This window comes from Drosophila teissieri, chromosome 2R (assembly GCF_016746235.2).
Source record: "Drosophila teissieri strain GT53w chromosome 2R, Prin_Dtei_1.1, whole genome shotgun sequence".
Classification (NCBI taxonomy): Eukaryota; Metazoa; Arthropoda; class Insecta; order Diptera; family Drosophilidae; genus Drosophila; species Drosophila teissieri.
Genome location: NC_053030.1, coordinates 1,148,216 through 1,165,360, shown reverse-complemented (window position 1 = coordinate 1,165,360; position 17,145 = coordinate 1,148,216). Strand labels below are relative to the sequence as shown.

The following is a 17,145-nucleotide window of genomic DNA, read 5'->3' as shown; positions in this document are numbered from 1 at the left end:
TACTCCTTCGAATAAGGCCATATATTCAGCTTCGGTAGATGCCGCAGTAACTGATTTTTGTTTCATAGTACTCCAGCAAATTGAACAATTTTCAAACATTTCAAATATATACCCTGTAGTACTTCTTCTATCAGTCTCATCCCCGGCCCAATCAGAATCAACATACCCAATAAGAATTGTATTTACATTTAAATTCCTTTTATATGATATCTTTAAATTTACAGTTCCCTTTAGGTATCTTAAAATTCTTTTAAGGCTTTGCCATAATTCTCTATTATTGTAGTTTGTATATCGACTTAAGATGCCCATCGATGTACTCAAATCCGGTCGTGTACATAACATTATGTACATTAAACAACCAATCAAGTTCCTACATGGTGCATCATAAGACTCCTCCACTTGCAAAGTCTCATAATTTATTTTGCTTGGAAGAGGAGTTCCAACTGGATTACAATCTTCCATATTGAATGTCTTTAAAACATTTTTAATATATGCAGATTGACTGAGACAAATTTGATCACTCTCTCTTTCAATTTTTTATGCCAATAAAATATCGTATTTCATTTAGATCAGTCATTTGAAACTTATTTAAAAGATATGTTTTAAATTTAGACATTCTTTCAGAATCACTAGTAGAAATTATTATATCGTCAACATAAAAGAGTACATATATATTTTTATGTATATCTCCTTCACCTAAAATATATATACATCTGTCTACTTCTAGGCTCTGAAATCCAAAATTTTTTAATGCACTTTCAAATATCTCAAACCAGCATCTGGCAGCTTGTTTTAGACCATAAATGGCTTTATTAAGTTTACATACTTTATTTCCATCATACTGGCTTAAACCTTTTGGAATCTTCATATAAATTTCATCTTTCAGAGTTCCATTTAAAAAAGCTGTTTTGACATCCATCTGATGGATCAGTAAATTATATTGATTTGAAAAAGCTAAAAGATATCTAAAACTAGAAATTCGTGCAACTGTTGCAAAAGTTTCATCATAATCCATCATATATTCTTGAGTGAATCCCCTGGCTACCAATCTTGCCTTATATTTAAGTAAATTACCATTTTCATCTTGTTTTATACTAAATACCCATTTGCAATCTACTATATTGTTATCCTTAGGCATTTGCACTAAGCTCCATGTATTATTTGCAAAATGAGAATTCAATTCATCTTTAATGGCATCCTCCCACAAGATTCTGTCATCACGAGTTTTAATCTCTTCATATGTATTTGGAATATCATTTGAACACATTTGAGTATTCATCAGACACTTTTCTAAAAATCGATATGATAACTTTGGTTTGCCTTTAATTCTCTCACTGCGTCTAATTTCTTCTTGATTTATATTTTCTTTTATTTCATCACCAGTTTCAGCCACTGGATCGGTATTCTCGAGTGGAATTTTCGTTTAGATTTTCATCAGACTTCGAATCCGTAGATTCACAATTTTCCTGCAATGGAAAATTCAACTCTTCATTCTGCTCAATTGGAGAATCACAAAATTGGTCGAAAACATCATGTTCTTCCACAGAGTCATTTTCATTTGAAGTCACATGTTTCATGTTCATTTCATCCACCACTATATCTCAAGCTGTCATAAATTTTCTCGAGTTCTCATTCCACAACTTATAGCCATTTGGCTCATATCCGACAAGTATAGTTTTGATCGATTTCTCGTCAAATTTTCGCTTTCGCACTTTATTTAGTGCATACACTGTCGAGCCAAATATCTTTAAATATTTCAAAACCGGCTTCTTTTTATGCCACATCTCAAATGGTGTTTTTCTCATATTTTCTAAAGCTCTACTTGGGGACCTGTTAATTAAATATGTTGCTGTCAAAACAGCTTCACCCCAAAAACTTTTATTTAGTTTAGTACAGTTAATCATAGAACGAACTTTTTCAGTGATTGTTCTAATCATCCGCTCTGCAACAACATTTAGTTGTGGGGTATGAGAAACCGTCAAATGATAGCTGATACCTTTTTCTACACAAAATTCACGCATTTCATTAGAGAGATATTCCCTTCCATTATCAATATATAGGTTAACCATTTTTAGATTGAAATGAGCCTCACTCTTCGCTAGGAAATCTTTAAATACAAAAAACACGTCCGATTTATAAGTTATTAAATACGTCACACTATAATGTGTAATCGGAATTACAAATAATGGGCGTTCAATATTTTCTTTATGTTTGTATTTTTCAAATTTTAGTCTTGATTGATCACATAATTTACTACTATTTACTTGTACGTTTATCTTCAAACATGCCATCTCGTATAATTTCTAAGAATTTTCCTACACTTATATGTCCCAATCTTTCATGCCACATGCGATACTCTGCATCATTTGATATTACAGATGTGTATACTTTACTATTTCAATTGAATTTAACAGTCGGTACATTATACTCACAAATACCAAGTTACCGTCCTTGAATACTTTAATGCCATCCGTATTAAACTCAACGGACATTCGAGCATCTATTATTATACCCGTTACTCGTAGAGTAAAAGGGTATACTAGATTCGTTGAAAAGTATGTAACAGGCAGAAGGAAGCGTTTCCGACCATATAAAGTACGAGGGTCGTTTGATAAGTCCGTGACTTTTTGAATAAAATATATTTTTTTCGTCAAAGAAGCGTTTTATTTCTCAACATAATCTCCTTTTAGCTCTATACATTTAGTCCAGCGTTTTTCCAATTTTTTTATTCCTTCCAAATAATAGGTTTTCTCAAGGCCCTCAAAATAGTCGTTTGTTTCTGTGATGACCTCTTCATTTGACCCGAATCTCTTACCGCCGAGCCATTTCTTCATGTTTGGAAACAAAAAATAGTCACAGGGGGCTAAATCTGGAGAATATGCTGGATGGGGTAGCAGTTCGTAGCCCAATTTATGAAATTTTGCCATGCTGACTACACACGTGTGCACCCGTGCATTGTCCTGATGGAACAAAAAATTCACGAGATCGTCTGCTTTCAATGCCTATAAAACGCAAACCAAAAAACGCAGCTTTCTCAAAATTTTACAGTCAGCTGTTAATCGATAACTGCTGACAGGAGCAGTGTTGTATTTAGAGCAGGTGCGCGGCAAATACAAAAAGTCACGGACTTATCAAACGACCCTCGTATATATATTCTTGATCAGGATCAATAGCCGAGTCGATCTGGCCATTTCCGTCTGTCCGTCCGTCTGTCTGTCCGTCCGTATGAACGTCGAGATCTCAGGAACTATAGAAGCTAGAAAGTTGAGAGTAAGCATACAGCCTCCAGAGACATAGACGCAGCGCAAGTTTGTCGATTCATGTTGCCACGCCCACTCTAACGCCCACAAACCGCCCAAAGCTGCCACGCCCACACTTTTGAAAAATGTTTTGATATTTTTTCATTTTTGTATTAGTCTTGTAAATTTCTATCGATTTGCTAAAAAACTTTTTGCCACGCCTTGTTTCCTCTCCATTAATTCTTTGACCCTCATTACTCGTAAGTCACTTCCAGTTGTGGAAAAAGCCCGTTTAATTTCCCTGGTGATCTTCAGCTCGATCCTCCATTAGTTGCCAATTCCACTTGCTTTCTGCGGCGATCAGCAGACTATGAAATTCTCTGAACACTTGCTGTCGACTTATTCCATATAATTCTTGTAACCTTTCCACAAGGAAAAAAAAAACTTTCTACAGTCATACCGCGGCCGGTTCCGACAAATTTTAAGTTCCATTTATCTAGCCGACCATTTGGTGCTGGCGCTTGAAACGTTAGACTACGATCTAACTCGGGGTGAAATTGGTGATTGGTCTCTGCTACGCATTGTTCAGGTATCTGCTGCGGAGTGGCCGTTCGTCTGGGCTCCCTCAGTCGATGCATGTTAAAACACTCTTGCGACACTTGTTCTGGGGTGTCTTGATGCCTCAAAAAGCTATCCGTGGGATTTCTGGGTAGTTCAGGTGGTGGGGCCATCCTTGGTTGTTCCGCAAAGGTTTGTGCGGCTTGCAACTCAGCCACTCTCTTCTTTAGAGCGTTTATTTGAGTGCACGACTCTCTTCTTGTGTTCGCGATCGGGTTACTCTCCCGGTGGAGGGTTGAAACAACACTTTCTTTTTTTGCCCCCTTCATTTACGGATTTGAATTGCTCTATTTAAGACATGTTTTTTTGTTTTGCTTGGTACGCAGCTAAATATATGACACGATCTACCGTGAACGTTGCTGACTACAACTGTTAAAATAAGATAGGTAAGCTGGGGTGCTGTTACGCCAATAATTAGTCTCTCCTCAGTCAAAAACTCGTCCCCAAATTAAGCCCCAAAAAAAACAAACAACTACCCGGAGATGTTGGTCGTTGCCCTGACATTGTTACACCCGACCAAAATGCCTCCGTCTTCCACTGCTTAGGGAACTTTTACTAGGTTTTGTACGTGAACTGGCCAGCCTTTTCCGGGGGTGCCTTTACTATGGTTCTGTACGTGAACTGGCCCTCATTTTTCCTGGTAAGCTTTTACGATGGTTCCATATGTGAATTGGCCCACCTTTTCCTGGGGAGCTTTTACTATGGTTTCATATGTGAGCTGGCCCACCTTCTCCTGGAGAGCTTTTACAATAGCTCCATATGTGAACTGGTCCACCTAAGACAGTGTATGTCCGAAAACCTCCTCCCACCAGTCGTCGGAAAATCAGGCTGTTTGACCGATATTTGCGGACTCCACAACCTGCTGCTATTTGACCGATACGTTCGGACTCCACAACAGTTTTCCTATTTCCCTGGGCACGTGCCTCACAAACGACCTGGCTACTTGGCCTAGTACGCAGGCAGAGTGAAGCAAAGAAACTAAAATCGATCCCGCCCAAAATTAGTCATAGAAAGCCGTAAAGACTCGAGCCTCTCAAACGACCTGGCTCCTTAGCCTAGTACGTCGGCAGCGAATTTTTCAAAAACTTAATTTTTCTACTGACAAACCAAAGGACCTACGATTTTAAAAGGATGACAAACAAAAGTTATCCCAAAGTCGTACTTCTATTTTGAACCATTTACTCGAGTTCTCGGTTGCAGAAGTTGGGACTTTAATTTATGATAAATAGTAAAAGAGTTAGTAAGCGTGCACTATAAATAGTCACATTAATAATGGCATTAAAAGATATGTCTATTTGGGTGCCCTTATCTCCCAATACAGAAATCTAGTTCGTTGAACCTATTGACACTATGCCTTAATAAATATGACAAATCCTTCCGTTGGAAAGGATGCCCGTGTCCTGGGTAAGGACTAAGGCCGAGGGCGTGGCATCCGATGTTCAGGCACAAAGTTGCCAGCGTAAGCTCGTCGATTTTAGGTCGTGGGATCTTGGTAAGCCCCTCACCACTCCAACATAACGAGAATAAATATTAGTAGTTCATGTAAAAGTTCATACCGTTCGTCAGTCAGCAGTCCTCACTGCCCCACCAGCAATACGCGGGCCGCGCAATACGATCCCCTTTTGTCAAGGTTGTCCGTCAAACGTTATGTCATCGTTTTTGACCTACTCCACTTCCCGCGTCAGCACCCCTCTGGAAAAGTTTACCTACTCATTTTGTTGTAGTTAAAATAATAGCATAATTTTATTTATTAATAAATTGTTGGCTAGTGACATGTGTAATACAGAAAAATTAAAGGCTAGCATACAAAAATTATGATAAGTTGACTATAATTGTTTTGAGCGAGGAATATGGAATTCATCACCGGGCAACGATGCGCACGTCAACAAAAATTGTTGGTGATTCACGACTACAAACGTCGCCCTGAGGGCTCTTGTTTTTGCATAACAAAAACAAGGCTGATACTCGCCGCTGAAAAGTTATTTTTATTTAAACAATATTGAACATGGAACATTTTATGTCTATTAATGAAATATATTGCCTGGACGAGGCTAACCATAAAATATTTTCTTTTATACTGGACACCCTTGGGTTATCATTACTACACAAATATACGTATACAGATAAGATTGGCACGAGAATATATGCATATATGAACAGTGTTCCGTCAAAAATACCCCACTTTTATGTTTGTATGAATGTTTTCGGTGGCACGCTTCAGGTGCCTTGTTTGGAAAAGTCACTGCTGTTACTGTCACTGTTTTTGCCCGATACACTGCACCGCCCTTTCCCATTGGTGTGTCCTGTTAAGGGCAAAAGCTTATTCTTGAAATTGTGGAAGAGATGATGATGAGATTGTGGAAGAACTATTGAACCGATTTTCATCATCTAGCATTCATTTTAATGAGCATAAAAAAGAATTTTTTATAGACTAATGATATAAGAAACATTTTTTGACACTTTTTATCGGGAATTAGATCGATTTTTTTTTGGGAAAATCCCGAATTTTAAATTTCGGAGTCTGTTGATTTTTAATTAATTAACGAATTTCAAAAACCTGTTAGTTTATAGAGGACGAAAAAACCCTCCCGAGTAAGATAATGTTTGATCTATAGATTTCAGACTAAATTGTGGCCAACTTTTTTTAAACAATCTACCTTGTCCGCAGCGATATAAATTACAAAATCCTTAAAAAAAGTTTTAAATTACACTTTTATCTTTAAAAAAATTTGTTGTTTCCTCATGCCATATAAGTTACATTTTATCCGGTAGGCTTAACTCTGGGTTTACGGATCGTATGCCGCCTACTTCTCGTAACACCGGGTTTGCAGAGCCGTGGGTGATCATCCGCATTCCAAACATTGCATGGTTTTGTTAATTGCAACTTCGCTGATTCGTTCGGACAGTTTCGCCTTTCAGCGGTATTGGGGAATAGAGTTCGGTTTTAATATGTCGATTGCCATAGCGGTGCATTAGGTAAGTAAATTGTTTTCCATTATAAGAGTGTATAAATTTTGTCACTCCTTAGAGAAGAAAAATGTTTGATTCAAGGAATTTGACTACCTCTATTGCAACTGCATGTCTCATAGGCAGTAGACAAATTTCGAAAAATGGTCAAGGCATACAAAAATAACGGAATTCTCAGCTATGGTTCGTGGGTATGGTCCCATAAAGTCCTTTGGCCGCCTCGTTACGTTACTTGTTATTCTCTCATAGGTGGGCGGATATTCTTGTTAATGGGTTTGCCGACCTTGCATACTTCGCACTCCTTCACTATCTTTTGCACATCCACCGACATTCCTACCATAACAAATTTTGATAGGGGCTTGTGTAATCTCCCATGCCCTGCAGTCATGGCATTGTGTGCTCTCCAAGATAGATCAGATCGTAGTTCGGAGGGAACCCAGAGTTTTCACGCACTGTCGTTGTTGATAGCGTCATCAGTGCGAAAATTCAATTGTTTGTATACATTCTCCCTTTACAGCTTAAAGTCTATATTTTTGCGTCGTCAGTGCGGATGCATCCTCCTCCTTACTTCTGTCTACATTTATTGATCGCGCGTTGTATACAACATCACAAGGTGCTCTTCAAAAGTATGTGAACAGATCAACACGTCGTCAGGGTACACGAATACATGGTCGCGTAGCGCTGCCGGAATAGCTTTATCCATTAGTCGGCGTTAGTCTTTGTACGGCGTTGCACAAGCCAAATGTTTCCCAAAAATCGACTCAAAAATGGAATCGTTGCGTCAGACGATGTGGAAATCCAAGTCTTTGGTTTTGTCTTCCCCTTCTAAGGGTAGTGTGATGGCTCCTGTAACTCAGGTTTCGTCGCTGCTGCCGAGGCGTACTTATTCCTCGCTTTGTTGTCTGTGTTTGATTACTTCTCATAATTATGAGATAAAAAGGTTGATGGTGCGATCAATAAGACGCTTTTTGGTACAAAATTCGTCAGGTTTTAAGTCTCAAACATAAAATCAAACAACTAACCGGAGGGTTGTTGGTGGGTGCCCTGTCACGGTTTCACCTAGCCATCGTGGCCTCGTTTTCCACTTCCTAGAAGGTTTTACAAGATACCGTATTGGATCTGGGCCACCTTAAACAGTGGTTCCTCTTCATAGGGAGCTTTTACGAGGTTTCTACGTGGAACTGACTCGTCTATAAAAAGTGTATGCCTAAAACTCTGTCCCGGCAGTCATCGGAAAATTACATTCGGAATCATCAACCTACTGCTATTTAACTTATACGCTCGGAATCCACCACCCGCGGTAGCCTTACGTTCGGAATCCACAACAGTATTTCCCTAGACTGCTTCGGCGGCGTCGGTCAAAGAAACTAAAAATCTTCCCCCGCCCAAAATAGTCATAGAAAGCCATAAAGACTTCAACCTCTCAAACGACCTGGCTCATTAGTCTAGTACGTCGACAGCATCGGTTTATGTTTTCCGGTTACTTCCCTAACTCCAGCTGTTCCGGATCGACAAACAAACGATAGATACGCCAACCATCGCAACTGCGTTACCATTATATCTGCTCGAACCTGTGGACTCGAACATCTTAAACGACCTGGTCTGGACCTAGTACGTCGGCACCGTGGTTAAAGAGCACATACGAATTATGCTTACGTTAACTAAAATAAGGCCGGTGTACTCGTTGGTATCATGAAAAGAAAATCTTACATTTTCTTGATTTAAGGACGTATAAAATTAATTTTGATTTTATGGCGGTTGGTCGGGGTTTGGGCGGCTCCGAAGTGACCCAGGGTCTTCGTAGATATTTGTTTGGGTCGGATGTGATTGCTGAAAGAGAAAGCTGACCCGGTCCCGCAATATAGAAACGAGTAGAGAAACGAGAAAATGTATAAATATTAGTAAGTTTTTAGTAAGATCTAATTATGTTTTAAAAAATATAGAATTGATTGCTTTAAGAGCGGCAGAGAATCAAGATTTGAGATAATAGGCCAAAAGCCTATTATAGTCAGAACATAATACTCTGTAGGGGTCATGCAACTCATAGTTAGATCTACAATGATTTAAGATTAGGGGTAAGTAGTTTCTAGTGTATCTGCTTGGAACAGAGAACTTCAACTACACCACGAATAAGCTTACAAATGACTGTTCCAACCATCGTTCAACGGTTAGCTAGGGAGGGTAAATCTATTAGCTTAAAGATGCTGGGTTCAGTAAAATTGAATTTTTAAAATTTGAAAACTGGACCACCCTTTAGTTAAATAAACCCATTTAAGAATTAAGCGTTTGCCCATGACTCAAAACTAAATATTTTCATTAAATATTAATTCATTAAAAATAGTTTTTATCGTCTGCCCACCCATAAACACAAAAATATTTTCCTTTGCCCACCTCTTAAAACTAAATATCTTAAAATAAAAACGTTTGCCCACCCTTAAAAATAAATATTTTCGTTTGCCCACCTCTTAAAACCTAATATTTTCAATGAAAAACGTTTATATAATAAACTTTTTTGGTGATAGATTTAATGAAAAAAAATATATTTTCCTTTTTATGATCATTGTTTGAATAAGTTTCACCAGAGGTCAGTTAAGAACTAATTTACAAATGTATTCTTTCGGCCCAGCAAACCTTTTACAGAGGATTAACATAAGCCTTTTAAGGTCTACTTAGCTTTATATGTCAAGCTTACCAGATCATTAAGCTCGTTACCGTTAAGCGGTTCGTATCTTGGGGGAATGTTATTTATGAGGCTTTTGGAGAGTGAAGCTTTCCACAAGATCGGCTTTAGCTTTTTATACCCGTTACTCGTAGAGTAAAAGGGTATACTAGATTCGTTGAAAAGTATGTAACAGGCAGAAGGAAGCGTTTCCGACCATATAAAGTATATATATTCTTGATCAGGATCAATAGCGAGTCGATCTGGCATGTCGTCTGTCCGTCTGTCGTCGTCTGTCCGTCCGTCTGTCCGTCTGTCCGTCTGTCTGTCCGTATGAACGTCGAGATCTCAGGAACTACAAAAGGTAGAAAGTTGAGATTAAGCATACTGACTCCTGAGACATAGACGCAGCGCAAGTTTGTCGATTCATATTGCCACGCCCACTCTAACGCCCACAAACCGCGCAAAACTGCCACGCCAACACTTTTGAAAAATGTTTTGATATTTTTTCATTTTTGTATTAGTCTTATAAATTTCTATCGATTTGCCAACAAATTTTTTGCCACGCCCACTCTAGCGCCCACAAACCGCCCAAAGCTGCTACGCCCACACTTTTGAAAAATGTTTTGATATTTTTTCATTTTTGTATTAGTCTTCTAAATTTCTATCGATTTGCCAAAAAACTTTTTGCCACGCCCACTCTAGCGCCCACAAACCGCCAAAAACTGTCAGTGCTGAAGACTCCTTCGCACTTTCACTAGCTGAGTAACGGGTATCAGATAGTCGGGGAACTCGACTATAGCGTTCTCTCTTGTTTTTATATGAAGAGTGAATATGTCGTATGAACAAATGAATATGTCACTCCCCCACCTTTTAGATATTAGCTTGTCCTCAAGCGATTATTTCTGGATATAAGTGTGGTACTGGATTTGCAATTTCAGCTATTTCTGTTTTTGATTCTGTTTCTTTTTCGATATTTTTGTTAGTGGTTTTACTTGGTTTTTATGTTTATCAGATTTTTGTAATTAATGTTGCCAATATTGTCATGTTTTAGTAGTTTAGGATTAAATATTCCTAGTCGTGTTAGTTGTGAATCCATTTCAATGTCTTCGATATATTCGGTAAAATGTTCAATATTTAATATTAATAGATTAATTTTTTTTTCTTTTTTCAAAGAATTGGACTGGTTGTTAATTATTTCTATGCCATTATTGAGACTGTCAATAACGTGGTTTAGAGTGCTGACCTGTACTGTGTCTTGTGATAGAGTCGAAATTTGTTGTTGAATATGTTGTCTGTCGTCTTCGTCTAGTGTGCCAAAAAGATATCTTAATGTGGAACCTACAAAGTTAGCCAGTCCTCGTTTGTTTCGTTTTGAGATGCGTATGCCATTTATTTCTCTTTCCATTTTCTCAGTAAAATATTTAATTTGTGTGAAATTTTTTAATTCTTGACATTGTTTAATTATACTATTAAATGTTTCTTCAACTTCTGTAATATTTATGGTGAGACAGTGATGCATAAAGGTGATGGGGATTTGTATTGTACCAGATTCAAACAAGATAAATCCTTGATTGTTTTCTATTGGGTTGATTTCGATTGTTCCTGCTGCAGCAGCTGTAGTGTGTGTCGCAATACAAGTTATTATGGTGATTATGAGTCCGATGATTGGGAGGTGTCGGTTTGCTGCAAGTATTAACTTTGTTTTTCTTTTTAAATTTGCTTTTATAATGAATAACGTTTTGACCTCTATTATTTTCGTTATAATGTTTTTCGTCTAATTGTTCTATTCTGTCTGCTTTTCTAAAGGGATTCTTTGATTTTGCGCACGTTAAGGGTGCTTGTCTAAATTTTGTGTCGATTTCGAAATCCTGTCGTTTTTTGTTAAGATTTTTGATTTTTATTTCTTTAATCATCTGGGTATCATAAGTAGGTGTGTCTGCGTAAAGAAGGATGTTAGCCGGTATCTGTCCGGTTGTGTTATGTTTAGTCTTGTGGTTGTATATGTATAAAATTGTTTCCATTCGTGTTTCTTTATTTTCTCTATTGTTTTCAGTATTGATAATTCTAATTTTTCATTTATGGTTTTATAAAGGCGTTCTATGTCTGCTATTCCTGTTTTACTTGTGGTAATATCTATTTGTATGTCTTCGTTGTTTAGCCAAGTTTTTAAAGAAGTGCTTATAAACGCGGAGTCCTTGTCTGCTTTAATTTTCTGTGGTTTTCCCATGTCGTTAAAAATTCTAGTAAGGGCTCGTTTAGCTTCTAACCAATCTCTACTGTTTGTTTTAATAAGTGAAGCAAATTTTGAATAAACGTCTACACAAGATAAATACTGTTCGTTGTCAATAGCATACAAGTTAATAACTTAAATTTCGCGTGGGTTATTTGTCTCTGGAGTTATTTCGAAAACTAGTTTTGTTGGTCTATGTTCTGTCTTTGCAAGGTTACAGACTTCACAATCATTGATAATGTTTTTAATTAGTTTATTATAATCGGGAAAATAGTTTATATATAGTTTATATATAATCGGGAAAATAGTGAGTTTCTTTAAATATTCGTATCATTTTTTCAATACCAGGGTGTAACAATTTGAAATGTTGAGTAATAATGAATTCTTTAAATTCAGGATAAGATTTTATGTCTTTTAACATTATGATACTTTTCAGAATTTTCACGTTACTATGTGGGTTAATGGTTTCTCGATATGCTTTTTGAAAAACTAAAAAATCTTTATCGTTTTCCACGTAAATAACGCTGTTATTATTTAAGAAGTATTTAATAAGGATATCTTTTGCCTGATCAGGGTCATGTCAGTGTATTTGATGGTCAGTTTTATTTTGGAAAATTATTTCGTTGTCTCTACTTGGTCTATGGTATCTTTTATAAATTCAATTTGTCTTGCAAAATAGTTTATGGGTTTTTCTGTAATTTCAATGTAGGTTTCGTTGCTTTCTGATGAACTGTGTAGTGTTGCTGCTGTTGAAATATTTTCTTCTTCGCCTACCATGGTTTCTTCAATTTTGACGCGAGATTGTATTCTTCGTTTCTTGTGTATATTTTAGCTCCTTTTTTTATAAATATTGTCAGAGGTTTTGCAATCTTTGCAAAGTCTGGAATGAACTTACGGTAGTATCCGCATAAGCCTAAGAAAGATTTGATTTCTTTTGGTATCTTTGGGAGAGGAAATTTTTCGATTGCCTTAACTTTCTCTTTATTAGGTCGAATGCCTTCTGGACTTATAATATGACCTAAGAAATTTGTTTGCTTTTTTAAAAATTCGCATTTGTCCAATTGGAGTTAAAATTGGCCTCTTTAATTTTCTCAAAAACCTTCCTCAGTGTGTCTAGGTGTTCGTTCAGAGATGTTGAATAGATGATCACATCATCTAAATAAACAAGGCAATGCTTATTTATGAGGTCTTTTAGGACGTAATTCGTGCACCGTTGGAAGGTTGCAGGAGCATTTTTTAAGCCAAATGGCATGCGAGTGTACTCATAGTGACCATGTTTGGTCGAAAACGCCGTTTTTGGTATAGACTTAGGGTCCATTTCGATTTGATGAAAGCCTTTTGCTTAGTCAATTGTCGTAAAATACTGGCATTTTCCTAATTCGCCTAGTATTTCGTCCATGTTAGGAATCGGAAATTTATCATTTATTGTTATTTCATTTAGATTTCGATAGTCAAGTCCACGACCAACCTGAATTTCGGTTTGCCAGAGGCATCCATCTTTTTGGGGACAATCCATAATGGACTGGACTGCAGTAAGGGGAGTCGCTTTCGCGTATAATGCCTTGTTTTAACATTTCCTCAATTTGCTTATTTACTTCTGCTTCGTAGGCAAACGGGTACGAGTATGGTCTTTTGTAAACTAGGTTTTCGTGAGAGGTTTTTATATCATGACGTATTATACTTGTGAATGTAAGGTTTTCATTTTTGCAATATTGAATGTCATTGAACTCTTTTAATAAATTTGTAAGTCTGTATTCACTATTTCACTATTTAAATGTTCTAGTCTGTATGTGTGTTCTGAGTCTACGTTGTTGTCCATGGCATAGTTTATTTCTTATGTAAAGTTGTTTTCTTGTAAGAGTGCATTTAAGTTTTCGAAGAGTTCTCATCACATGGATCTAGTTCTTTGTGAATGAATGTTCTTTCGTTAATTATTGTTTCTTTCCGAGAGTAGTCAATTAAACCGTTATTCTCCATTAGTATTTTTCTTCCTAACAGAATATGATAATAAAGTGAAAATGAATGAATATTTTTGCGTTTGTTGAAAAAGACCGTTGGCTGGAAGGTTTACATATTTATTTAATTTAGAATAGCCTGTCATACTTCGGACACTTATTTGGTTATCTTTAACTTGAAGGTGGGAAAAGATTTGAGCTCATCAAGTTTTCGAAGAGCCTGTATCAACTATGCATCTATATCTGTGGTTATTAAACATGATCTCTATGTATTGGTGGGATCCCCGGCTGGTATGGGAAAATTTTCAGCTTGTTGATATTGCTGATCTGTAAACAATTCTGTCTGAGTATTCTGTAATTGATCTTCGTGGAACTGTTCGTCGTTATTAATGTAGTGTTCAGTTTCGTTATCGTAATCTAATTCGTGCTGGTGAAAATTTTCATTTGTCTGCATACGCGATTGCTCGCTGCTTTCTCTAAAACGCTTATTTGGCACTCTTGGTTGTTGGGGGGGGCTGATAGTAGTTTCTGGTGTCGTTTTGACGGTCATGAAGTAAGTCTGTTCTGAATCCGTTGTATAAATTTCTGTACTGATTAAGTTGCTGTTGTCTGGTCGGAGGAATTTGTCTAAAAGGAGTTTGATTGTTTACGTTAGTGTTTTGGGTCTGTGTAGGATTTGATGGAATAAAGGGGCGAATGAATCGTTGGTTGGGGTGAGTGTTTTTGATTTGGTTAATGTTTGTATGTTTATAGGTGTAAGGTTAAGTTTTGGCTGACTATCGAATGTTTTTGAAATTGGGTCTTCGTATAGACCTTCTTGTTGGGCGGTTTGTCTTAAGTTTTGAACGGTTGAAATGTCATACCTCGCTGAGGTCATGAACAACCTATCGGGGAGTGAGCGTTGAATTGTATTTTTTATAGTGGTTGCCATGGCTTGTGTATAAACCACCATATTATTTCGGTCATTCTCTAATGCTAACTGTAACTAATGCTAATTGTATTACACCTTAGTGGAGGTCTCACTTCACGAAGCGGTCCACAAAATTAGGTCTTTAAATTAACTCCGATCGCACAGGTTCTTGTGCGGATATCGATTTTAGTCACTTTAAACGAACCGAAATCACTTTGTTGCGGCCAATTCGCGAGTACAATCAGAAAAGCTTACCTGGCCGTACAAGTTTCCTCATTTCACTAGATTGTCAAAGGATAACGAGTTTACTAGGACTTTTTTCAGTATCCTACCGACTGCGCCAATAAACTTTTTTGGTAATAGATGAAAAAAATATATTTTCCTTTTTATGATCTTTATTTGAATAAGTTTCACCAGAGGTCAGTTAAGAACTAATTTACAAATGTATTCTTTCGGCCCAGCAAACCTTTTACAGAGGATTAACATAAGCCTTTTAAGTTCTACTTAGCTTTATATGTCAAGCTTACCAGATCATTAAGCTCGTTACCGTTAAGCGGTTCGTATCTTGGGGGAATGTTATTTATGAGGCTTTTGGAGAGTGAAGCTTTCCAAAAGATCGGCTTTAGCTTTTTTTTATATGAAGAGTGAATATTTCGTATGAACAAATGAATATGTCACTATATGTACATATGTATGAATCCATGTATTTTCTGTAAGTTCCCTGCAGTTCCACAATTCATCCCTACGAAAAAACATCACAAAATCATCGGCTACGCCAGCAGAGCCAACTGCTAAATAATAAATAATAAAATAATATAATAACAAATTTTCATCACCTTTAAATTAATTCTTTATGGATTTTTCTTGTCCTATTTTTATTAACGTTTCATTATTGAAACATCGAAATTTTTTAATCAATATATTAAATTAATAAAAATGTAGGATTTAAGTGTAAGCAAGAATAAATATAAAGTATCTATAAAATGGCGGAGTCTTGTGCATCTTCTTGTACAACGGAGTTTAAGCCAAACGTTTCAGTTGCTTTGGCAAATGGGACTACATGTTCAATTAAACATATAATAAATATTAGTATGATGTATACGAACATGTCTTAAAACAATTCACAAATTTAATATTTCTTACGATGCCGACTGTCGGCTGCGCACTCGGCTAGAAAAGAAAATGGGAGGATTTTGTTTGAAATATGAAAAATGATCAAGGGCATTAACATCGCTTTAAATTTTTAGGAGACAGATCGCGCGCGAGAGAGACGGGAGAACGTCGGCTGTGCAGCCAAAGCATTTGGCTCTGCTGGCGTAGCCAATGATTTTATGTTGTTTTTTCGTAGCGATAAATTGTGGAACTGCAGGGAACTTACAGAAAATACATGCATTTATACAAACATTTGAACGTTTTTAATTGAAAATATTTAGTTTTAAGAGGTGGGCAAACGAAAATCTTTTTTTTAAGGGCTGGCAAACGAAAATATTCTGGTTTTTAAGGGTGGGCAAACGATAACAACTATTTTATAGGGTGGGCAAACGTTATTTAATAAAAATATTTATTTTTGAGACATGGGCAAACGCTCAATTCTTAAATGGGTCATATTTTATAGAATTGATAGGTTGGTAGGTAGGTCGTTGGCCGATTTTGATGGTCAACAGCCCATTAGACCAGATTGGCCACGTGCGTCGTGTCCATATGCTGAATTAAAGTGCGCATGAAGGACATATCTTTCCGAGCGTTCTCCAGAATCACTTTGGGATCCTCCGACGTACAGCGTAAGGCGCAAACACCATGGCCAGATTCGAGGAGTCCATCTTGGTGCAACTGACCACTTCGGGTATGGCAAACTGTTGCAGGAAATGTATTAGATACGTTAGAACCTGAAATCATAGATAATTCATAAATTTATAGCTCCATTAATTTTCTTGAATAACCGAATGTCTATACCAACCGTATAACCGTATACCAGCTGATTTATTTCGGATTTATTTATTGAGCAGAAGCACCTTAAAGAAAGAAAAATATTTATTTACATAAAGGTTTAACGCGAATTACAGCAAGGCAACCAATAACATACATGCTCTGATAATGTGGTCTGTATCCAGGGCAGCTTGCGGAAAGGAAATTTATCTTTTTGAAGATCCATCACTTCAGAAAGCGTGTTCCCAAACATGCTGTTCCTTAAGATTTGTTGCTAAAAGTTGAGGATCGAGCAAATATTATAATTGTTTTTAACATTTTCGAGTATGAAGTTGGTTTTTTGGCCATTCGGCGTCCACTGCTACCTATGCGATCCAAGCGGCGACAGCACACAGTTGCGTAGTGTGAAATTTGCACATGGATAGGCCACTTGCTAACCTCCAAACGATGGATCGCGGTGCCGATTGACATAACTGCAATACGAAACACCAAATTAAAAGAGTTATGTATAATATATATATATAACTAGTGGGCCCTATGCGCTTCGCCGCATGCAGTCTTAAAATTCAATGACAAATTCCTAGAATTTGTTATATGAAAGTCATTAATTTTATATGATAAACTATATTTTTCGTTTG

At 37.0% G+C, this 17,145-nt stretch overlaps 2 protein-coding genes across 4 annotated transcripts in view; one reads left to right on the top strand and one right to left on the bottom strand.

Annotated features, from left to right (window-relative positions):
* Window positions 1-17,145, top strand: part of LOC122615323 — a 106,132-nt gene that overhangs the window by 17,610 nt on the left and 71,377 nt on the right. The gene's annotated exons all lie outside the window — the stretch shown is intronic.
* On the bottom strand, window positions 16,187-17,007 carry LOC122615324 (rho GTPase-activating protein 39-like). The gene is made up of 3 exons (XM_043790367.1): window positions 16,665-17,007; window positions 16,539-16,593; window positions 16,187-16,467 (listed from the first exon to the last, which is right to left on the bottom strand). Coding segments are annotated over exons 1-3 (189 nt in total). The 5' UTR covers window positions 16,667-17,007; the 3' UTR covers window positions 16,187-16,335.